The sequence below is a fragment of the Sesamum indicum genome, linkage group LG3 (assembly GCF_026168435.1).
Source record: "Sesamum indicum cultivar Baizhima isolate 11 linkage group LG3, ASM2616843v1, whole genome shotgun sequence".
Classification (NCBI taxonomy): domain Eukaryota; kingdom Viridiplantae; phylum Streptophyta; class Magnoliopsida; order Lamiales; family Pedaliaceae; genus Sesamum; species Sesamum indicum.
Genome location: NC_142659.1, coordinates 4,322,198 through 4,347,760, shown reverse-complemented (window position 1 = coordinate 4,347,760; position 25,563 = coordinate 4,322,198). Strand labels below are relative to the sequence as shown.

The 25,563-nt window shown below is 34.9% G+C and overlaps 2 protein-coding genes across 2 annotated transcripts; one reads left to right on the top strand and one right to left on the bottom strand.

The window, feature by feature from the left end:
• Positions 1–9,956: 9,956 nt before the first annotated feature.
• LOC105157411 (putative late blight resistance protein homolog R1B-16) lies at positions 9,957–12,840 on the bottom strand. Its single transcript, XM_011073821.3, has one exon. It carries the CDS (start codon positions 12,696–12,698, stop codon positions 10,110–10,112), a length of 2,589 nt encoding a protein of 862 aa, XP_011072123.1. The 5' UTR covers positions 12,699–12,840; the 3' UTR covers positions 9,957–10,109.
• A 3,067-nt stretch (positions 12,841–15,907) lies between these two features.
• LOC148788602 (putative late blight resistance protein homolog R1A-10) lies at positions 15,908–17,475 on the top strand. Its single transcript, XM_088879135.1, has 2 exons — positions 15,908–16,786; positions 16,817–17,475. Exons 1-2 carry the CDS (start codon positions 16,022–16,024, stop codon positions 17,453–17,455), a joined length of 1,404 nt encoding a protein of 467 aa, XP_088735261.1. The 5' UTR covers positions 15,908–16,021; the 3' UTR covers positions 17,456–17,475.
• The last annotated feature ends 8,088 nt before the right edge of the window (positions 17,476–25,563 follow it).

Sequence of the window (25,563 nt, the reverse complement as noted above, 5' to 3'; positions counted from 1 at the left end):
CAATCCCATCGTAGTAAAATTAAATAATAAATATAATAGTGTATATATTTGTGTTAGTTAACAAATTTGGGGGATCAACTCATTAACAAACACATAATAAATAATAAATGAGTTAACCGTGTTGAAGTTATATATGAATAAAAGCTGATAAGTAAATAAATCAGAAATATTTTTTTGATATGAATAAATTTACCCTTTTCATTATGATAATCTTTCTTGTGCTAACATTTTTCCAAATATATTTTTTTTATTAAATTAATTAGACTTTTTCTTTAGATTAAGATTTGAATAAAATTGACACATGTAAAGCCGGTTGTATATTATTCTGAAACGATGATAATGAGGATGATGTTACTAGTTAAACAAAATGTATTTTGTTACGATTGATATTACTAATTCCTATTATTTTTGTTCACTAATATTAATAAAATTAAATTTAATTAAAAAAATAAATTTCAAACACAATATTAACTCTACAATTAATATTATTATTTAAATTTTTTTAACACACAAAATAATATATATTTAAATATTAAGTTGGTATATTGAGTTGTTTGGTGGATTGATTTGTTTTGTAAATTGAGTTGTTGGGTGTATTTGTTGTATTCTAGTTTATATATGTTTGGTATATTGTGGTGGATGGCATAATGGTAGTGTTGGTGAGGTTGAGTTTGTGTTGTTGATTATTGCTGTAGATTTTAAGTACAACAATTTAACTTAGTTAACTTTCAATTTAAACCTTTAAATAAATTAATTAATTTAAAAGTTTTAAATAAACTAATTTAACTTGGATATTCATAACTTTCAATTTAAAATTTTCAAGTAAACTACTTTAACTTAGTTAACACTCAATTTAAAACCTTAGACAAATTTAACTTAGGTAACTCTCAACTTAAAATCTTCAAGTGGACTAATTTAACTTAGTTAAATGTCAATTTAAAACTTTCAAGTAAACGAATTTAACTTAATTTCCGCTCAGCTTAAAACTTTCAAGTAAATTAATTTAACTTAGTTACCTTTCAACTTAAAACCTTCATCTAAACTAATTTAATTAAATTAACTCTCAATTTTTAAAATTTTTAAATAAATTAATTTAACTTAGTTAGTTATATTCATTAGATTATGGTACGAGGAGGATATGAGGGAGGTAGAGGTCATAGAGTTACGTCATCATCTACCCCACCGTTTGTTCAACCTTCAAGTAAATAGTTTAAATTATTGTCAATTTATTTGATAAAATTATATTATTTTTTAAATTGTATAGAAAAATTTCAAAAGTTGAGTGATGATTGCAGCATTGCTTCTCAAAGTCTCTTGGAGTCATCATTGAGCACATCGCTTAACGATCAACAGCTATGGTTGGAGGCTATTGGAGGAGTAAGAAAGTCCACTTGTGCTTCGGGAAAATAAGACCATGCGTACGGAAAATAAGATCATGAAAATAAATAAGATCTCTCTTTTTAGCTTTGTATACTTTTACATTTAACACTTTTATTTTGTGAATCATGTTGAATTATTTTAATATATGTAGTTTTGCTTAAATATTTATCATATTTGAATTTATAGATTATTAAAGTTAAATCAAATATAATTTTAATAGTAAATATTAAATTTCAAAATTGTGAAAAAAAATAAAATGATTTTCGTTGCAATTATTGTTGCAAAGGAAAAAGATTTGCATCGGATTGTCATTAAAAAAATGCACCAGAATTTTGTGATGGCTTCTATTGCAAATATCATTGTAAATAAAATGCTTTTGCAACGATTTCAAAAAAATATTTTGTTACAAAATTTGTTATGGAATGTGATTGCAAAAATGCATTTGCAATATTGCAACCGCTTTCATTGCAAACGTCGTTGTAAATGAAAATTATTTTGTAACGGATTATGTCAAAATATTGCATTGCAACATTTGCAACAGACTGTTGTTGGAAAAAAATGCGTTATAATATTACAATGACTTTATTATTGCAAACAAAAAATAATTTTGCAACGAAATGACCATCAATTTTGCCACAAATATTCCATTGCAAAAATCATTTCAAATATGAGAAGTCAAATTAACTTTTCAACAACGGAGAAAATATCGTTGCAAAATCTTGCAACGGCAGAAAAAATTGTTGCTATATAGCAGTTGGTGCTTATAGCAATGGATGTTATTTTGTTGCAAAAGTCCATAGAAAATCTGTTTTACCACAAATTTTTCATAAAATTCGTTGCTTGAAATCTATTGCTATAGATTTTTTTTTTGTTGTTGGGTAGTGCATATTAATATAAGACTAAACCAGAATTTTTTTTTTTGTATGAATAAACTAACAACTTAACAAATTGAAGGACTTCAGCTCAGTAACAAAAACATAATAAATACTTAATGAGTTAACTATATTGAATTTATATATTAATAAAAGCTAATAAATAAATAAACCAGAAATATTCTTTTGGTAGGAATAAATTTACCCTTTTTATTATGATAATATTTCCTATGCTAACATTTTTCCAAATATATTTTTTTGATTGAATTAATTAGACTTTTTCTTTAGATTAACATTTGAATAGACATTTGGAAAAATGGATCTCCTCTGCTCCCCAATGCTCCAACTCAACACTCCGAGGACCAACACTTTCAGCCGAAGAAATTCTCCTTCAATTGGACTCCACTCGGGGCCTACGAAAGCTTCATGCAATTCAAACACTTCAAGACTGGGGAATGCAGAACCAATTATCATCATCTTTTCCCAAGGAAAATAGCAAGTGTTTAAGCTCAACATCTAAAGAGAAGTTGGGAAGGCTATATCCTCCAAACTAGAATTACCAAAGTATAAAGAGAGTGATTCAAGCTTATTGAGCAGAGAGAGACAATAATCACCAGAGAACCAACCACCAACACTTAATTTCTTCAAATTTGGAATTCTTTTAACAACCTCCTCGCTACAACAAAAATCATCTACCATAAGTGTACTTAGGTTTTCCAAAATAGTCGAATTTTGCCCCTCCATTAGATCAGGCAAGCTACGATTATAAACATTGAAATGCCTAAGTTTTGGCATCTCCCAAATTTCAAGCAGCAAATTTAAATGATAAAAACCCCAAGATCCAAAATCTGTAGATTCTAAGGTAAGAAAATTGTACCGGGACTGTAAGTATTCAGTTCTCCTTGAACCAATCATATCCTTCAACCTTAAGGTGCCGCAGCGGACTCGCAATTGTTGTTGATTGCGAGCCAACACAAACTTCTTGAAGATGTGTCTTATTCTGTATGCTCATCCAATGACCACACAGAAAGTAGAAATCACCATCATTCAATACTGAAACATTAATTTCTTGTGCTTTAGGGACACAAATAAGATGTTCTCTCTTAAATTCTCTAAAACATAGCTCTCTTAGAACATCATGAATGCCACATGCTTTTATTTTCCCACTACGCGTCCATTCACGAATCAAAATCAGATTTCTGTCAGCAAGATCCTTCAAGTATTCCTTGGCAACTTCTTTCAAGCTTTTACTTTGTCCTGGTTTTAGAAACCCCTCACAAATCCATAATTTTATCAGCTTAGAGGCTTCAATCCGATCTTCTTCCGAAAAAACTCCCATATAAAAAAAACATGGTTTAAGATGAATCGACAAATTGTTGTAACTCAAAGACAATATATTTAACAATACTGATCATCTCCAAAACTGACAAATGAGGTTACACCTATGCAACAAACTCCTAATATTCTTGTGTTTTTTTGGATTTTGCTAGGAGCCCACCAATTACAACAATTGCCAGAGGAAAAGTCCGCGGCAACATCAAGCAATATTTCTTTCCAATTTCTTCCAACTTTCTCGTGCAAAATTTTTTTCACATAGTAGATCCCAACTTTCATCCTCATCCAAAAAATTCATTTGAAATAATGATTGTGAGAACCTAAAGTATGTGCATTTCCAACAACCTTGTATATACACTTGATAAGGTAGATTGTTTAATTTTTGGACCGTCAACTGCTGATCTCGATTGAGTTGGTTGACCAAGTAACGATTAATTTCAGCCTTTTGTGTTAATTAAATTAATTGTAATTTACTTATTTTAGTTTTATAATTTTTTGATCTTATATATGTTATGCATTCTGAATTAGTATTAATATTTATAAATTTATAGTTGAATTATATAATTATATTTATATATACGTGTGAATATATATGCAGTGATATATATATATATCATGTTACGACAACTAAGGAGATGGATGTTTCATAAGAACCTCATCAAGAGGGCAGGTCTTACACTGAAGTTTGAGGATGGAGTTAAGACTTTTATAGAATAGGCCCAGTGTCAGCGTAGTCATATGACAAATGGAGATAAAATTAGATGTCCTTGCCAGAAGTGTAAAAACACAAAGTTCAAAACACTCAACGATGTCAGTTATCATTTATGTATGCAAGGGTTTACCAGAATATTATAATTGGATTTGTCATGGCGACGAGAGGGTACAGGAGCACTTTGATGTCGTGACTGCCCCTTAAGTGCCGGAGGAGCAAACCCCAACTGCTCATGAGGAGAATAATTATTCACTGGGGTGATGAACAACAGTGGGTGTGGAGGATGATTTTTTATGCAGCTGGGGCAAGTTATTCTCACGGTGGTGTCCCGGATGATGGTACGAGGTCCTGCCGTATCAATGTCGGTCCTAATTCATATTATTATGTAGGTGGCCCCTATGATTATCTGTCAAATTAGCAGACCATTTTTTACGATGTAGTGCATACTACCAACCAACTATGTTAAAAAAATAGGTCCAAATACATTTTCAGCATTTGAACTATCTTTGTGACAGTCTCCTTAGGCCGTTAATATGATCGCTACAAATATTTTCTAAAGCCCAAAATAGCCGCGATAGGGGGTTTTATTACAAAAAAAAAATCGTTATAAATTAAAAAAGTTGTAATGGATATGTTAGTCACTAAATTAGAGAAAGATAGATTCTCCATCCCTCTGTGTTAGCATTAAAACATTGGGAGAAAGTATTTTAATAATGTCAAAAAATTACAAAAATGGAGTTGTTTTGAATTTCTTGAAAATAAATAGCGGTACTGCCATTTTTTATATAAAAAAAAATTAGCAGGATCGCGATTTCAAATCGCGTGGTGCCATTTTTATTACAAAAAATTAAAAAGCACTGCGATCTTAGATCGAGGTGTTGTCCCTATTCTTTTAAGAAAATAAAAATTCATCAATTGGGTATACAATATAGAATATTATTTAGTAATTGGGTTTTCAAATTACAAGTTGTTACATTTTTTGTAGCCCAATGACTTATTTAAAAGGCCCACCAGGCGGCCCATTAATCGATCCACCTGGCAGGCCCACTTACCAAGCCATATCGCCCCGACCCGAACCTGTTACTTACACTATTTATTTTTGCTAACCCTAGCCCAAACCATTATTTCCCCCTTTCTCTATTCCTTGTGTCGATTGCTCTCTTCCTTTCTCGAATCCTCTGTGATCTCATTTCCCTTGTTTTCACTGGCAACTATGGTGTCTTTCCTTAGCCAATGAGATGGATTTGTGAAAGCCACCAAGGCTTTCCTTCTTTGTCATGCTTTCATCCCTTTAAAATGGTGACTTTCCCTTCGGCCAAATACACAGAAAACGACTTACCTCTATCTCCTTTCCTCACTTAAAGTTCTGTATTAACTAGATAATCTTTGAGGGGTTTCGTGACCGAAGTTGTTGTGGTTTTTGATAGTGGTGCAATGGTGGGCCGGTTGTTGGTGGGTGCGGTATTTATTGTGACCGTAATCCCTGTTTTTATACTGGTTTGGATCTGATTGTTTTCTGAGCCATATCTGTTCTGACAGTGTTATTTTTTATTTTTCTATTTATTACTATACTTTGTGAATTTTATAATATTTTGGACAGTAATAATTATTAAGGAGTTTTGTACTTCACCATTATAATAGTTTGGTTAGACTATTTTGTTGATTTCCACCCTACACAAGTAATGCAAAGTGAAAATTAGTTAGTTGTGTTTCAAGTTTAGGCATTTAATGGCCAAAAGCATTAGACAAATAAGTTAGCAGCATGTGGATTGTCAATCAGTATATTCAACAATCTAATATAAAATACTAACAATTTCAAACGTCCTACTAATTAAATATTTAGATTATCAACTCTTCTTGCTGAGAAAAAAAAAAGATTATTGAGAAAAAAAATCAATTGATAGTTTTAATTTTATAATTAATTATATTATTATTACAATTATTATATTGTCACTATGAAAATATCACTAATTATTTATGTATTGTGACAATATTATGTGTAATTTTTGCCACTAATAGTAACACAATGACAAAATCAAAATTGTTGATATTTTATATTTAATTTTGGTGAAAGATTAATAATTGTAACATGAACTTTTGTGATGAAGAATTAAATTTTTTTGTTGTGTCACTTTATCGATAGACAGGTACTCATTTGAATTTATACTCCTATTTTATTTCCTCTATCCCATCGTAGTGAAATTAAATAATAATATAATTGGTTCATTTTTGTCAATATGAATAAAAAATTAAAAAAGAAAATAATGTGACACATGATTCATTCGCAAAACTTTCACTAGGAGTCTTTTGCATCTCCTAAAAACATAAAGAATAAAGATATCAAAATTGTGAGAGGAACATGATTAATCTCGACAATTTTTGTAAAATTTAACATCAGAAGGATTAAAATTATAAAATATCAAAAAATTACAAAATTATTTTACAACCCTATATTTCAAATCATCGATTCAAATCTTTATTAATTGTATAGTTAATATATGATTTTATTGGTAGGTCAATTATTGTTTTGTAATTTGTCTATTATTTTTGAAATATTTTTTTATGTTGATTTGAGTAACACCTCCCCCACAAAATATTTACAACTTTCTGATAGTCAATCCATGTGATGTGACATACATAAATATTACCATGTACCGCACCGCACCACACCGCACCACATCACACCACACCACACCACACCGTATAAATTAATATTGTTTGTCTTTTGGATTTAAAATTTAAGTTTGAAATTTGATCTGTAAATAGAAGGGATCTGTTCACTCCATCCGCATTATGTCAACTCTTTCACATGACCTATCAAATAACAATAAAAATATAATATAATTAATATTATCCGAATAAATTATGTGGTAATTTTTTTTTTTTTTTTGTAACACCCGAAGGTGGGGAAAAATTATGTGGTAAGTTGTTGCTTTGTTAATTCACATAAATCTGCTGGCAATTACTGAACACATGCAATGCTGGTTCTCTTAGTAACAGTGTATTTCTTTTCTATTTTTTAAAAAAGCATATACGCAATGCTATCTAAGCGATGAATAGATAATAATGCATGATTTGTAAGTATTGTATACAGGGGTAATTACACTTCTCTTTCATAAGGTTTAAAAATTTAAATTTAATTTTCTTAAGGTTTGCATTTGTATAACAAATAGGTCCCTTCATTAAATAAAAATTCACTAAAATTTATTTGTATCAACGCAAAAGCTGAATGAAAATTATTATGTACCTTCGATTGACTTATTGGAAATAAAAAAAAATTTAAATAATTACATTAAAAAAGAATTTGAAATCCATCAATATTCAACAAAATATAATTCAAAATTAGAATGGAAGGATTTTAGCTTTTTATTTAAATTTATATTATATGAAGATAAATTTTTTTTTATAATTTATAATTTTACATATAATATAATTCAAAATTTATTTTATGTCATTTAACATTTTTTTCCAGATAAGCGTATACATGACAGATGAAAAAAAAACCCAATCAACAAAATGTTATATTTGATATTTTCTATGCGTATTCATTGTTAACTGTAATAATTAACTGTGATTAATATTGTTCTTGATCATTTGGTTTAAATTATTTAAAATATCTTTCATTAAGTATATTAATATAAATTATTTTTCTTTTTAATAATATAAGTTCTTAAATAATGGATTGTTTGACACATTATCAAAATTAAGCAAAACATAAGGTTTCAAATTCGAATTTGATTTTTGCGCACCTATTTATTAAAATAAAATTTTCAAATACAGGATTTGTACGTGAGATAGACGTGTTAAGAATAGTAATACTAAATAATTTTCGTTTCTAGTAGTTCTGAAATTAGAATTATTACTATTATAATAAAAAATAGTAGTAATTATTGCCTTGCACGATGTGACAAAAAGCAATAGACATAATCCACGATAAAATAAAATCAAGTGAGGATATTAATTAATCTTTCCACTAAATAAAAATATTTAGTGATAAAAAAATTATTTCATTATAATTTGAATTTTATAGTTTTGATAATAATTATTATTTTATAAAAATTATTACTGGTTAGAACTAGTAGTATAAAATTATATTTGAAGTTAATTACTAACTCATATATAATGATCGATAATCAAGTGATAATAAATAATTATTGTCATTATATTATGTTGTCACTATAAATGTATCTCTAATTATATACTATAATATTTTTATGTATAATTCTTATAATTGGAAACATAGAATATCAAAATTATTGTCATTTAATATTTATTTCATTTATTCTTGTGACTAAAGTGTTATTATGAAAATTTGAATATTAATCTTTATATGATCAATATAAAATAATACGGGATTTATAATGACTTTTTATAATGGCTAGAGAAACCGATACAAATTCGTTGGAGGGAAAATTAATGTATTTTCTAATTTGGTAATATTATGAGGGATAATATAACTACTATTGAGGGAAAAAGTGAATTATTATTTTGTAATTTGTCTATTATTTCTCAAATATTTTTTTATGTTGATTTGAGTACCACCTCTCCCAAAAAATATTTATAATTTTCTAATTGTCAATCCATGTGATGTGACACACATAAATGTTACCACGCACCGCATCGTATAAATTAATATTGTCCGTCTTTTGGGTTTGAAATTTAAGTTTGATTTTGGTCCACAAATAGATCGTGTCCGTTGACTCCATCCACTTTATGTCAACTCTCTCCCATGACCTATCAAATAACAATAAAAATATAATATAATTAATATTATTTGAATAAATTATGTGGCAAGTTGCTGCTCTGTTAATTCACATAAATCTGCTGGTAATTACTAAGCATCATGCAATGTTGGTTCTCTTAGTAACGACGTATTTCTTTTTTCTTTTTTATTTTATTTTAATGATATTTTATTATTATCAATAAATTTGATAATTTTGATTGACGTAAATCGATATTAGGAACGATTTCCATTGATCGGTGCAATTACCGTCCCAAGTTCGAAAGGTTTCCTGTAAACCGTTCCTAAAATTTTGTAAGGCCAACTGCAGGGACGGATTTATATCATTCCAAATCCATTCCAAAGTCCAGTACAAATAAGTTTTGTGTTCTTGTAACCGTTCCAAAGTAAAATAAATATATATATATATATATATATATTTCAAAATCTACCCCAAATCCCGATTTTTTTTATAGTGTTACAAATATAAGAAAAGACACTATAAGATTAAAATAAAATATTAAAATGATAATAACTAAAAGTAAGAGTGTAAAATAATTTTATATTAACGTATTAATTACAGACTAAACTAGAAATATTTTTTTTGGTATGAATAAGTTAACAAATTTGGGGGATCCACTCAGTAACAAATGTACTATTTAGTAAATGAGTTAACTGTTTTGAAATTATATATTAATAAAAGCTGATAAATAAATAAAACCAAAAATATTTTTTTGGGTAGGAATAAATTTAACCCTTTCATTATGATAATCTTTCTTGTGGTAATATTTTTCCAAATATTTTTTTTTATTAAATTCATTTTCTTTAGATTAAGATTTCAATAAATAACAATTTATTTTCAGCTTAATTACAACAATTACTACTTAAATTGTATATAAGGGGTGACAAAATAAATATAGAATATAGTTAAAAGAAATAACAAAACTCAAATATCTCATACAAAATAATTCGACGACTAATACAGTTAAATGCTAAAAAAAAATTTAAGTAATTTCATCACAAATCAAATGTCACATACATCATATTTGATTTCTAGTGGCTATAAAAAAACTTTTAACTTTGTTCTTCATCAGAGTCGGTAATAAACCGGTTCTTCATTGACTTCTTTCTCATTTACATAAACTTGAAGACCCTCATTTCCTTTCTCCTTTTGGTCTTTGAGTATTTCCACTGCCGAATTCACAGTAGAGACATTGCACTTATTCAAATAAATGGACTGTAATGTGTTTATATCTCCAATGCTTAAAGGGATCTCTTTCAAATATGTCATGTGATGTAAATAGAGCCCATGCAAATTTGGAAAATGGATATCCTCTGCTTCCCAATACTTCAATTCGACACCAGTAGTGTCCAAGACTTTCAGCCGAAGAAATTCCCCTTCGATTGGACTCCACTCTATCCCTTTGAAGCCTGAATGCAATTTAAGCACTTCAAGATTGGGCAATGAAGAACCAATTATCGTCATCTTTTCCCAAGGAAATTTACAAAACAAAAAACTCAACTTCGTCAGTGAAGTTGGGAAGCATATGTCCTCCAAATCAGGAATATCGTAGCCTAATAAGAGTGATTCAAGCTTATTGAGCTGCGCGAGAGAACAATCACCAGATAAACACCCACTAAAAGCTAATTTCTTTAAATTTGGAATTCTTTTAACAACTTCCTCACTGCAACAAAAATCTTTCATCCAAATTGTGCTTAGGTTTTGCAAAATAGTGAAATCTTGCCCCTCCACTGGATCAGGAAAGCTACCAGCATAATTACAGAGATGCCTCAGTTTTGGCATCTCCCAAACATCAGACAACGACGTTGTTTCCATACTATTTAGATCCAAAATCTGTAGATTCCAAAGTAAGAAAAATTTATTTGCAACTATAACGCTCTCGCTGATCAACTCAAATCCTTCAACATCAAGGTACCGCAACTTTGTGTTTAGTAAATATCTTACATCTGATTGATCATGTATCGATACCCATCTTAATTTATTAAGATTTTGATACATATTACTACAAGCCTCGCACACTGATGGACTTACAACTTTTGTTGATTGGGAGCCAACACAAACTTCTTGAAGATGTATCGTATTGATCTCCACCGAATCACCACACAGAAAGCAAGTATAATCACTGATCGGTACTGAAACATGAATCTTTTGTGTTTTAGGGACACGAATAAGATTTTCTCTCTTAGATTCTCTAAAACATAGCTCTCTTAGAATATCATGAATGCCACATGCTTTTATTTTTCCACCACGAGTCCACTTATGAATCAAAATCAGATTTCTGTCAGCAAGATCCTTCAAGTATTCCTTTGCAGCTTCTTTCAAGCTTTTACCGCCTATTGGCTTTAGAAACCCCTCACCGATCCATAACTTTATCAACTTAGAGGCTTCAATCCGATCATCTTCAGGAAAAACTCTCATATAAAGAAAACATGGTTTAAGATAAATCGGCAAGCTGTGGTAACTCAAAGACAATATCTTTAAACAATGATCGTCATCTCCAGAATTGACAAATGAGGTTACATTCTTTTCAACAAACTCCCAGTATTCTCGTGTATGATTGGACTTTGCAAGGAGCCCACCAATTACAACAATTGCCAGAGGAAGCCCACAACAATATCTAGCAATATTCCTTCCAATTTCTTCCAACTCTGGATAAGGACAGCTTTTTCGTGCAAAAGCTTTTTCACATAGTAAATCCCAACTTTTATCATTGTCTAAAAAAGTCATTGTGAAATAACGACTGTGAAAGCCTAAAGGACGAGCAACATCCAACAACCTAGTAGTCACCAAAATTCGACTTCCATTGCTATTTACTGGGAAGAATATTTTAAAATCTTCCCATGCTTTGATACTCCACAAATCATCCAAAACAATCAAATACCTTTTACCAAATAAAAGTTTGTAAAAGCAATCTCCTAATTCAGCTAGGTCTAGTTCATCCACAGCACTTGCTTCGATCTTCTTAGCATTTATAAGGTACTTTAGAAGAACTTCCCGAACGCTATATTGTTGAGATATTGTAAACCAAATACATATATCAAAGCGATAGACAATAAGTCGATGTTTAAAAGCATTTTGAGCTAGAGTTGTCTTACCAATACCTCCCATCCCGACGATTGGGAGGATCCGACGATCAGATTCATCTCTAGTAAGCGCATCCACAATCTGAAGCAAGAGTTCATCAGATCCCACCATAGTATTCCTGTCACTGGGTGAAGGGGCGGCAGAACCCTCAGACGCAGAAATTGTAGGAGGCTGTTCTTGGATGTCAACCCGTTCCTCTTGAACCATCATCAACTTTTTCATGATGGAATCAATCTTACTGATGATTTTGTCGATATCTTGACGGAAGGATGAGAGCGTAGCCATATGATGAGTCTTATCTTGAGATTTTTCAAGAAGTTGATTCACCACGTGGAAGTCAATGATATCGTCGGCTTCATCGGCAACAACAGCTAGTTGCCTCGCCAGATCTTCCAATTCTGGGCTAATTCTTTGGGAATGAAGTTCAAGAAAGTGCTGCAAGAAGAGAACTTTTTGGTGCAAGCTCTGGATCTGTTCCTTGTCCAGATGAAGCCGATGACGACGACCAGGAAGCTGGACACTGTCGATAACATCAGTGAGAGAAACCAAAGATGCATAAGCTGCCACAGCCATTTGAGTGTGTGATTGATTGTTTGTGTGAATGTAATAAAAGATGAGGAAGACTACTGACTATAAATTGATTTTGGTGTACAAGGGATTTGCCTTGCACGATGTGTATATATAGAACCTGTACATGCAAGAGTGATAGGACCTACTGAGTGAAATATAAAATTTTCAAGTATTAAAGGTTTCAGATTCGAATTTGATTTGCGTGCACTCATTTATAAAAATAAAATTTTTACATACAGAATTTGTATGTGAGATAGTAATATTAACTAATTTTTATTTTTAGTAAATAAAAAGATGTACACATTACACTCATAATTGTAGACAATATCACATGAAAGCACATTGCAGTTGACTCGACTAACACCACCAGAAAATATAATATGTCCACTCGCCACATGATATCATTAAAATCTTCAAATAAAATATATAGACATTTAAAATTAAAAAAAAATAGTATTTGCCTGGCACGATGTGACAAAAGCAATAGACAATAATGGACATATTTAAATATATTTGTATTACCTTATAATTACCAAATCATAATTTGCATGCCTCCTCTCACTGCAAAAACTGAACTCATCATTTTACGATAAAATAAATTCAAGTGAGGATATTAATTAATTTTGCCACTAAATAAAAATATTTACTGATAAAACAAATTATTTTATCATAATTATCATTTTTATAGTTTTGATAATAATTATTATATTATAAAAATCATTATTGGTAAGAACTAGTGATATAAAATCTTTATAACCCTATATTTGAAATCTTTATTAATTGTATGGTTAATACATGATTTTATTGGTAGGTCGATTATTGTTTTGTAATTTGTCTATCATTTTTGAAATATTTTTTTATGTTGATTTGAGTACCACCTCCCCCACAAAATATTTATAATTTTCTAATAGTCAATTCATGTGATATGATGACACACATATATGTTGCTATGCAACGCACCACACCGCACCGTATAAATTATACTGTTTGTCTTTTGGATAAATTTAAGTTTGATTTTGATCTACAAATAGAACGGGTCGGTTGACTCCATCCATATTATGTCAACTCTCTCGCATGACCTATCAAATAACAATAAAAATATAATATACGCAAACGCTATCTAACCGATGAATAGATAATAATGGATGATTAATAAGTATTGTGTACAGGGATAATTACGCTTCTCTTTTGAAAAATTAAATTTAGTTTGTTTAAGATTTATATTTATATAACAAATAGGTCCCTTCGTTAAATAAAAATTCACTAAAATTTATTGATATCAATACAAAAGCTAAATGAAAATTGTTATTTACCTTCGATTGACTTATTACAAGTTAAATTTTTTTTCAAATAATTACATTTGAAATCCATCAATATTCAATAAAATATAATTCAAAATTAGAATGAAAAGATTTTAGCTTTTTATTTAAATTTATATTATATGAAAATAATAATTTTATTTTTATAATTTATAATTTTATATATAATATGTCATTTAACGTTTTTTTTTCAGATAAGCATCTATATAGCAGATGAAAAAAAAAACCAATCAACAAAATGTTCTATTTGATATTTTTTATAAGTATTCATTTTTAATCGTAAAAATTAACTATGATTAAGAAATTAATATAAATTATTTTTTTTAATAATATAAGTTTTTAAACAATGGGTTTTTTGACACATTATCAAAATTAATCAAAACATAAGATTTTAAATTCGAATTTGATTTTCGCGCACCCATTTATAAAAATTAAATTTTCACATATAGGATTTGTATGTGAAATTGACGTGTTAAGAATAGTAATACTAAATAATTTTTGTTTCTAGTAATTCTGAAATTAGAATTATTACTATATAATAAATTACTAATTCATAATATCGTTGAAATTTTTATGCATGTAAACATCATATATATTTCTTAATTTATTTTAGTCGACTTTTACAATACATCAGTACAAAAAGAATATACACATTACACTCATAATTGAAAATAAAAAATAGACTTTGAAAATAAAAAATAGTAGCAATTGCCTTGCACGATGTGACAAAAAGCAATACACAATAATGAACTCATCATCCACGATTAAATCAAATCAAGTGAGGATTTTAATTAATTTTTCCACTAAATAAAAATATCTAGTGATAAAAAATTTATTTTATCATAATTATGAATTTTATAGTTTTGATAAAAATTAAAATTATTGTCATTTAATATTTATTTTATTTATTCTTGTGACCAAAGTGTTATTATGAATATTCGAATATTAATCTAGTAATTTTTATAAGATCAATGTAAAAAAATACTGGATTTATAATGGTATTTTTGTAAGGTTAGAGAAAAGCGATACAAAATCGTTGGAGGGAAAATTAAGACGTTTTCTAATTTGGTAACATTATGAGGGATAATATAAAAAAATAAAAAATAAAGAAAATTAGGCAAGAAAGGGGATTTCTATTGAATTTGAGGTCTCGCAAGCTCATCTCAGTAGAACTCCAACTGTAATTTATTTTGTAGGATCATCTTAGAATAATTTATAAGTTCCAAATTGTTTTGTAGGATCAATTAAAATACTCTTATAATGATTAAAATATATATTCTCACATGTATTAACACATGAAGATGTATGGGCTAATTTGATCATAAGAAAATTTATTTGACCTATAATAAATCAGTAATAATTCAATTGAAAGTAAATATAGATTTTGTTTTAATAATTTTTTTATTAATATCAATAAATTTAATAATTTTGATTGATGCAAATATTTATTTATTAGATGAAAATAAATCAAATAAAATATTAAATTTAATATCTCGACCCACGGAACCAAACCTCATGACTAACGCATAGACTTACAAATTAATTAAGTCCTAAAGCAATTCTTGAAAATGCAATTATTTTAAAATGCAATATTGTGGATGATTAGTGTGTGTGAAAATAGAATTGCATGTTCCAAAATAAGCTTTTAAATTAATTAGTCTTCAACTAATTATAATTTGTGTGTGTGTGTATATATATATATATATGTATATGGGGAGTTCCTTTCAAATTTATAGATATTGGATAGGTAACGTGTGAAAGAGTAAGTCAAAAGATTCACACACAACTAATCAAATTCTTGCTACACTAAATTATGTGATTAAGCTAATATTATTCTTAAGCTGTGTTGAATATTAAATAAATTTACGTACATGGTATTAATGTGTAATAATTGACCAAAGACGAGTTATTAATCTTCAATTCTTGATCCAGTCCACCTACATTGTAATTGAATCTTAAGGTTATTCAAAAAAAAAAAACCTCAAACTCAAAAGCATCATCAGAGAGATGGCAGTAGCAGCTTATGCAACTTTGCGTTCCCTCTTACACGTCCTTAACAATCTCCAGCATCCTGCTCGTCTCCGTCAGCTTCATGTCGACACAAATCGAATTAAGAGCTTGCAGGAGACTGTTCAGTTCTTGCTAGACTTTCTCGAAGCTGATTCCCGAAGAATAAGAGAAGAAATTGGAGTTGTGGGGAGGCAAATTGCTGATGCTGCTGCAGAAGCAGAAGAAGTTGTTGACCGCCATGTAGTGGATCAGCTTCGCTTTGTATCTGAGGAAGAAAGTCACTGTATAGCAGCCCTCTCATCTTTCTCTCAAGATATAGACAAAGTAACTGGAAAGTTGGATTCCCTCACAAAAGACTTGACGAAGATGGTGAAAGAAGAATGGGCAGTCGACGCCCAAGAAGAGCAGTGCATAGTGTCTGTGCCTGTCAAATCACCAAAAGTGAGTGGCAAGAAGACTGCTTTGGTGGGATTTGATGAACACTTGGAACGAATCGTGGATAAGCTCATCAGAGATGAACCTGCGCTCCAGATCCTCTCCATTGTAGGGATGGGAGGGATTGGTAAGACTACTTTAGCTCAAAATGCTTTTGATCATTCATATACTATGCACTACTTTCCTAAACGAATTTGGCTTACAATATCTCAAGAATATAGTGTAGCGGAAATTCTTTCATCCCTTCTTCACAATGGAAAAAAGGAAGAGACTAGTCAAACTACAGTTGAATTAGGACAACTATTGCACCAAAGTTTATTCGGGGAAAGATATTTAATAGTTATGGATGATATATAGAGTGTAGAGGCTTGGAATGATTTAAAGTTGTTCTTTCCAAATAACGGAAAAGGAAGTCGAGTTATGCTGACTACTAGGGAGTCAAGCTTGGCGATTTCTTTAGGCTCTCAGGAATCTTATTCGTTAGATTTTCTAAATGAGGAAAAAAGTTGGAATTTGTTTTGTCAAGAAACCTTTGCACAAAAAGATTGTCCATATCCGGAATTGGAGGAAATTGGTAAGAACAACATTGCAAAGAGTTGCAATGGACTAACAATTGTTGTACTCGTCGGGCTGCTTGCAAACTCCAACATGACACAGGAATATTGGGAGTCTGTCGCAAAAAATATAAGCACTTTCCGTAATTCAAAAGATTATGAGGGGTGTCTAAAGATATTGTCTTTGAGCTATAACAATTTGCCCGTTCATCTTAAACCATGTTTTCTCTATATGAGTGTTTTTACGGAAGATTCTAAGATCCGTATTTCGGAGCTAACCAGATTATGGATTGCTGAAGGATTTCTAAAACCAATAAGAGGTAAAAGCTTGAGAGAGATAGCAAAGAAATATTTAAGAGACCTTATTGATAGAAATCTATTTCTGATTTTTGAATTTGGGTTTGGTGGGAAAATAAAACAATGTGGAATCATGATCTTCTGAGAGATTTACGTTTGAGAGAATATGAAAAAAGAACATTTCATTTATTCCCCAAAAGTGCAACGTGTTATTGCTAACGGTATGAAGGGGGACGAGTGCTTCATATGTCGCAATTGGACCCAACTCCAAAGGATAGATCTAAATGAAGTGCATGATGCCTCACAACTGACATCTCTTGCAAGTGTTTTGGTCTACAACACCTGCAAAAATAAGTATCCGAGTCTTAACAAAGCAAGAGTAGTGAGGGCAAGATTAGTGGATAAGTTGGGGCATTCTGCTGAACAAGAAACTCTGTACCCTACTAGCTTGCGGGATCTTGAGATGTTGACTGATTACGAGTTTTCGTCTCCATCTATAATAGCTTTACTCCGGAATCAAATGACTTTTAATCTTACCTCTTATGTCTATGTCAGAAGTAAAATTCTACCATATATAATGTGGGTTATGCCACAGCTTAGGGAATGTCGTATTTTATATTGTGATTTTGTTTGGCCTGAGGAAGTGGCTACTCAAAATTTCGTTATTATGGAAGACCTACATACGCTTGTTCATTTGAGAAACTTCAGGTGTACAGAGGATGTCCTAAGAAAAATACCAAATCTGAAGAAACTAGGTATTTACTATGATGAAGAGAACGAAATGGAATGGACGTACTATAGATTCTACAATCTTGTCCGTCTAGAAAAACTCTAATCACTTTCTATCATAGCTTACAGTCTTCCATTGGAGAATCTCGCCCTCCCGACTTCACTTAAGAAGTTGCACTTGAATTTCAATATTTCTTGAAAAAAGATGATGAGTGTTGGTTCCTTGTATTGAGAGCTAATCTCTTCGAGGAGCACGAATGAAATCAAGTAGCGACTTTCCTCGACTCAAATTCTTGAGAATTTCTCACAATTATAAACTGAAGCGATGGAGGGCACACAATATCCACTTTCCTAATCTTGAGATCCTCTTCCTAGAGCACATGCCGCATTTGGAGGAGATCTCTACAATTCTTGGAGATATACCACACTCCATTCCATTTATTTGGAATTTTGTATTGATTCTGTCATCGATTTGGCAAAGCAAATAGTGGAGGAACAATATAGCTATGTGATGGGTATACATATGTAACCCTTGCAAAAAGACCGAACTACCCTTCATTAATGGCATTTTGGTCATTTCGCGATCAGAATCCGCGCCTTTTGTAACGGGCGGATCGCGAAGGACCCGACCCAGATCGCACAGATTGATTGAAGACCCGGACAATGATAATCGTTCGATCAGAACACGAGCCAGTAGGCTAAGGCCACGTGGCCCAATACTTGATATCCAACTATGCCCTATAAAGAGACCCCGATACGCCATAAATGAGGTAACTGCTGTGCATTAATTGAGCTCGAACTCTTAGATCGAATACATTTCTCTCGATCAACCTAACTTGAGTGTTGGAGGGTCATTGTCGGGGACGTGCCCGACGAGCTCACGGTTCGTGTTTTATTCTCAGGGAACCCAAAACCTGATTTAGGAAGAGTTGGACTATCTACGTGGGATCGTCTCAGGAGATTGCTAATTTCGACCCGGATCAGTTGGCGCCGTCTGTGGGAACGTCTGAGAATCACATCATGGGAAGGTTCATCGAGAAGGAACGCCGGGGAAGAAGACACACCAAGAAAAGGAGGAGCGACCATTCAGTTAACGCAGGTCGAACTGCAGAAAATGATAGAAGAAGCAAGCCGGAAGGTAATCGTGGAGTATGAAAGAAGAACCGCGACTCCACTGGTTAAGGAAACTGGGAGAAGGCAGCTGTTCGAGAATATTGAACCACAGAGAGAGTCAAGAGTACAAGACGGACAGGAGCATCGCAGCAAGCAACCCGCCTCATCTGATGCTGGTTCCAGCAGCCACGTTCGCACAAAAAGAAGAGAGACCATAATATCCCGAGCTGAGGTCGAAAGTGTGGGTAAACAGATACATAGTTTGAACAAATAAATTGACGAGCTGAAAAAACGAGGAGAGATCGTTTCACAGAACAAGAATTCTCCCTTCTGCAATGACATCCTCATTCAGACAGTTGAGCCGGGTTTCAGAGTGCCCGACTTAAGGAGATATGATGGAATGAAAGATCCGCAAGAACATGTGGCCGCATTTGAAATGGTGATGAATCTGTACGGGCAGCCAGCTCCGATCATGGCGAAGTTATTCGCGACTTCACTCACGGGGAAGGCTCAAGAATGGTTTACGAACTTGCCCCGAGGGAGTATCGAGTCTTACGATCAGATGGTGCAGAAGTTCAATTTTCACTTCGCTAGTAAGGAAAAACAGAAGAGATCAGCGACTCACTTATTCAATATCCGGCAAAGAGAAGATGAGGCCTTGGAGAACTTCATGGGCAGGTTTAACAACGAAACTCTAGAAGTGCAAGAATTGAGGATCCATATGCTTGTGAGCATCCTCATCCATGGACTACGGAAGGGTCCTTTCACATCTACTCTCGCACGCGATCCGCCCAGCGATGTCGAACAACTGATGGCGTTGGCGCAGAAGTACATTGTTAAAGAGGAGATGAACGCAATGAAAGACTCCGAACGCAGAGAGCGCGATTACGCACCTAGGCGACCTCATGAGAGTAGAGAAGGGGGTGGCAGCAAGCCAAAAATTGAGAAACAGAAGGAGCCCAAGTACATCCCGAAATACCACAACTACACTCCGTTGGCCATGTCGCGTGAAAAGGCTCTTATGATGGTGGAAAATGCCAATGTTTTGAAATGGCCGAGACAAACGAGATATACTCCCTCCAAAAAATTCTCTAACAAGTATTGCAGGTTTCATCAGGAGAGGGGTCACAACACCGAAAAGTGTTTTCAGTTAAAAGATGAAATCGAGAGGCTAGTCCGGCAAGGATATTTCCGAGATCGCGTCCCCCCGAATTGCAAGATCAGTGGGGAAGGAAAGAGAAGCAGATCCAGAAGCCGAGATCGAGATCGGAATCCAGGTCCCTCAAGAACTGATAGGGCCCCAGCCGGTGGGAATGATGCGCCCACAAAGGGAGTGATATACACGATCGCAGGAGGGCCGAGCTCTGGAGATTCAGGTCGAACAAGAAAAAGGTGCGCTCGAACAGTGGAATCGAGCAGGGAAAGAGAATTCGTGCTGAAAGTGGAGGATGAAGAAGCCATCTCGTTTGATAGTTCTGACAGATTAAGGGAGGGCGGGGTTCAGAACGACCCGATGGTAGTTAAGCTAGATATCGCGAATTTCACTGTTCACAAGGTGCTAATCGATAGTGGCAGTTCAGCGGACATCATTTTCAAGAGCGTGGTGGACAAGATGGGGCTAGAGAACGCAAGGCTCGAACTAGTAAAAACCCCGTTAGTGGGCTTTGGAGGAAGCGAAGTGGCGTCACTGGGAACGGTCGAGCTACCAGTGTCCATGGGAGAAGAACCGAAAAGGAAGACTTTGATGGTCAAATTTCTGGTAGTGGATACCTCGTTCACATACAACGTCATCTTAGGTCGGCCAGGGCTGAACTCTTTTCGAGCGGTCATTTCCACATACCACATGAAGATGAAGTTCCCCACTGAATACGGGATTGGAGAAGTGTCGTGTGACCAGAAGAAAGCTCGGAAGTGTTACAATATATAAATGAAAGGGGAACCGAAGCCGAAGAAGCAAAAAACTAGAAAGGACGCAGAACCCCGACCGTACGAGGCCGAGCACCTGAAGCCCAGTGAAGAATACAAGGCGATCCAGCTCGCGCCCGAAGAGCCCAGTAAAACGACCTGAATAGGGTCCAGCATGAAAGATGGAGAGATGGCCATGATCGAATTTCTGAGGAAAAATGCTGATATGTTTGCATGGAGCCCGTCAGACTTCACAGGGGTCAATTCGGAGGTCATTGTACACCGACTGAATGTCGACCCGATGGCTCGACCAGTACAACAGAGGAAGAGGTCGTTTGGCAGCGATAAGAACGAAATCATCAGACAGGAGGTCGAAAAGCTGCTTAAAGCCAGGTACGTATCAGAGGTCCAATATATCGATTGGCTTGGTCCCAAAATCCTCTGGGAAGTGGCGCATGTGTGTGGATTTTACAGATTTGAACAAAGCTTGCCCAAAAGACCCGTACCCGCTACCCCGGATCGACATGATGGTAGACTCGACCACAGGTTTCGAAATCTTCTCAATGATGGACGCTTATCAAGGATATTACCAGATTCGAATGGCTGAAGAGGATAGAGACAAAACCTCCTTTGTTACTGAGAAGGGGATTTATTACTACAACATGATGTCATTCGGACTAAAGAATGCGGGGGCGACCTACCAACGGTTGGTCAATAAGATGTTCGGTGACTTGCTGGGAAAGACCATGGAAGTATACGTTGATGACATGTTGGTCAAGAGCAAGAGGTCGCAGGACCATATCGGGGACCTCGCACAAGCCTTCAACATTATGAGAACATACAGCATGAAACTGAACCCGGACAAGTGCACCTTCAGCGTGAGAGGAGGAAAATTTCGGGGATACATGGTCAGTGAACGAGGAATCGAAGCTAACCCAGAAAAAATCCAAGCCATAATGAAGTTGAGGTCGCCAACTTCGATCAAGGAAGTCCAGAAACTTACAGGCAAGATCGCATCACTGAGCAGGTTCATTTCTCGGTCAGCCGATAGAAGCTTGTCGTTCTTTAAGGTCCTGAGGAAAGCAAAAAACTTTACGTGGACCACAAAATGTGACCAGGCTCTATATGAATTAAAAGAATATCTTACCAAACCCCCTTGCTCGCAAACCCTAAGGATGGAGAGGTGTTGTTTTTGTATCTGGCGATATCCGAGAATGCAGTTGTGCTGGTGAAGGAAGAGGAAAAAAGTCAAAACCCAGTTTACTATGTAAGCAAGATGCTCCAGGGGGCAGAATCACGATATTCAGAAATGGAGAAACTTGCCCTTGCCTTAGTAGTGACAACTCGAAAACTGCGACCATATTTCCAATCGCACAAGGTGGTGGTATTAACGAACCAACCTCTCAAGCACGTGATGTCGCGACCCGAAGCCTCCGGAAGGTTGATCAAATGGGCGGTCGAATTGTGGCAGTACAAAATTGAATATCAACCTCGAACAGCCCAGAAAGCACAAGTGCTAGCAGATTTTGTGATGGAGTTGTCCGGCGACAAAAAGGAGCCAAAAGCGGCCGAACAGCCTTGCCTGAAATGGATGCTACATGTGGACGGATCCTCCAACGCCAATAATGGAGGAGCAGGCATACTAATCCAAGGACCAAAGGGGATAGAGATCAAAGTCGCGGCTCGCTTATCATTCCCAGTGACGAACAATGAGGCGGAGTATGAGGCACTGGTACTGAGTCTGGAGCTCGCACATGAAGCTGGTGCCCGGGATCTGGAGGTTCTTAAAGACTCCCAATTGATTGCTCTGCAGATCGAAGGAACATATGAAACAAAAGAGAGGACAATGACCCAGTACAAAGAGATCGTTCAACGACTAATGGGTAAATTCGAGAAATGCTCCATTTTGCAGGTCCCCAGGGTTGAGAACGACAAGGCAGATGCCTTATCAAAATTTGGAGCTGCAATGGATGGAATTCGAGATCGCAAAATCACAGCTCTAGTGCGCGAGCGATCGGCCCTCTCGAAGGGAATAGAGGTCCAGATGGTCACAGAGACGGGGTCATGGAAGGACGAAATCGTGAAGTATCTTGAGGACGGTACCCTGCCCATTGACCCCATTGCTGCGAAGAGGGTCAAATTTCGAGCTACTCGATTTACTCTGCTAGCCGACTAGCTTTACAAGCGAACGGTGGATGGGCCCCTCTTGAAATGTTTAGACGAGGAGAGAGCCCTTTATGTGATGCAAGAAATCCACGAAGGGAGTTGCGGAAATCACTCAGGCGCAAGATCGCTGGCACAGAAAATCATGCGAAAAGGGTATTTCTGGCCCACCTTGGTCGAAGATTCCAAGAACCTGGTGAGAAAATGCGAGAGCTATCAGAAGTACGCTTCCTTGATACACTAGCCTGCGACCCTAATGGAGCCAATCAGAATAGCATGTCCATTCGATCAGTGGAGAATTGACATTGTAGGACCTTTCCCACCTGCCCAAGCTCAGAAAAAATTCATCATTGTGGCGGTCGAATATTTCTCCAAATGGGTCGAAGCGGAGGTTGTGGCAAAAATCTTTGAGAAGGAAGTTATCAACTTCATCTAGAAAAACATCATTTGCAGGTTCGGGATACCCAAAATACTGATATCCGATAATGGAACTCAGTTTCAGAGAAGAAAGATTGCAGAGTGCTGCAAGGAACTGAAGATCGCACAACATTTCACGGCAGTCGCAAACCTACAAGCGAACGGACAAACCGAGGTGACTAACCGGACGATCTTGCAACATCTGAAGACGCGCCTTGAGAACAAGGGTTCGTGGGTTGACGAACTGCTTGGAGTTCTGTGGGCTTATCGCACAACTCCGCGAACTGCCACGGGCGAGACCCCTTTCTGCCTAGTATACGGGACAGAAGCTATCATTCCAGCAGAAATTGGGGAGGAGTCCCATAGGATCATGTAATACGAGCCCGAGGCCAATCGAGATGAGCGAAACTTCGATCTCACAGTAATTGAAGAAAAGAGAGGTCGCGTATGCCCGGATTCTGCACCATAAGGGATTGATGATGAAGAGCCATGATCGCAAGGTTCGACCACGCCAACTGCAGATAGGAGATCTCGTGTTGAAAAAAGCAGAAGCCTCCAAGCAAGTAGGAAAGTTAGAGCCGCCATGGGAGGGACCATACAAGGTAACCGATATAAAAAAGAAGGGCACATACAGGCTGCAAGACATGTAGGGTCGAGACTTGCCGCGCCCATGGAACATACAGAACCTGAAGAAGTTCTACGCGTGAACAAAGAGGTCGAATTCTGGAGCCTGTGAAAGGCCATCAATGAAGAGATCGAGGTATGGAGCCTGTGAAAGGCCATCAACAGAGAAGTCGCATTTAGGAGCCTGTGAAAGGCCATCAACAATGAAGAGATCGCATCCTAGAGCCTGTGAAAGGCCATCAACAAAGAAGTCGCATTTAGGAGCCTGTGAAAGGCCATCAACAATGAAGAGGTAGCATCCTGGAGCCTGTGAAAGGCCATCAACAAAGAAGTCACATTTAGGAGCCTGTGAAAGGCCATCAACAATGAAGAGGTCGCATCCTGGTGCGTATGAAAGACCAACGAAGAGATCGCATTCGAGGGCCTGTGAAGGGCCACCAACTATGTAAAGGGAAGATCGTGTCTCGAGTATTGGGCATTATTATTACTGCATATATCAATTATTCAAAAACTTGTATCCGTTGTAATTTACCCGAAGTAATTTATAAAACTGTATACATTTGTATGCCTAGCTTTGAGTATACACCTTTCCATGTCTTTATCATCATCTGCTATTTAAATCTTCCAAGTGTTAAACGCAAACTGAAAAAGACGCGTCCAATCATGCGATCTGAAAAAGACGCATCCAACCAAAACGCGAACTGAAAAAGACGCATCCAACCATGCGATCTGAAAAAGACGCAGCCAACCAAAACGCGAACTGAAAAAGACGCGTCCAATCATACGATCTGAAAAAGACACATCCAACCAAAACGCGATCTGAAAAAGATGCATCCAACCAAAACGCGAACTGAAAAAGACGCGTCCAACCATGCGATCTGAAAAAGACGCCTCCCACTAAAGTGCGAACTGAGGGGGACGCGTCCAACTGTGAGATCTGAAAAGGACGCACCCTGAATGTGCAATCTAAAAAAGATGTACTTCACACACCGACTGAAAGAACGATCAAAAGAAGATAAGTTTCACGCGATCAAAGAGACATGCAATCAGCAAATAAAAGGAGCAAAGTATACAAACTGCTAGTTGTCAAATCTTTCCACTGATTGAGTGTCATTTACAAGGGCAATCAAAAACTTACGCCCCGATGTTCTATTCTCAAGAGTTACATCAAGAAAACGATCTATAGGATTTACAATTCAAGAATTGGTCAGGTCAGAATCCTATTACAAAAATCAGAAGACCGGGACTAGTCATGCATCGGCTTCCGCTTCCAGCTCGTCTCTCAAGGCCATGAACTCATCA

Excerpts from the sequence above, each read along its gene's own strand:
- LOC105157411 (XM_011073821.3), bottom strand. The coding sequence starts at position 12,698 with ATGGCTGTGGCAGCTTATGCATCTTTGGTTTCTCTCACTGATGTTATC.
- LOC148788602 (XM_088879135.1), top strand. The coding sequence starts at position 16,022 with ATGGCAGTAGCAGCTTATGCAACTTTGCGTTCCCTCTTACACGTCCTT. Across the intron at positions 16,787-16,816 it reads ACCAAAGTTTATTCGGGGAA|AGTGTAGAGGCTTGGAATGA; the intron begins AGATATTTAATA and ends GATGATATATAG.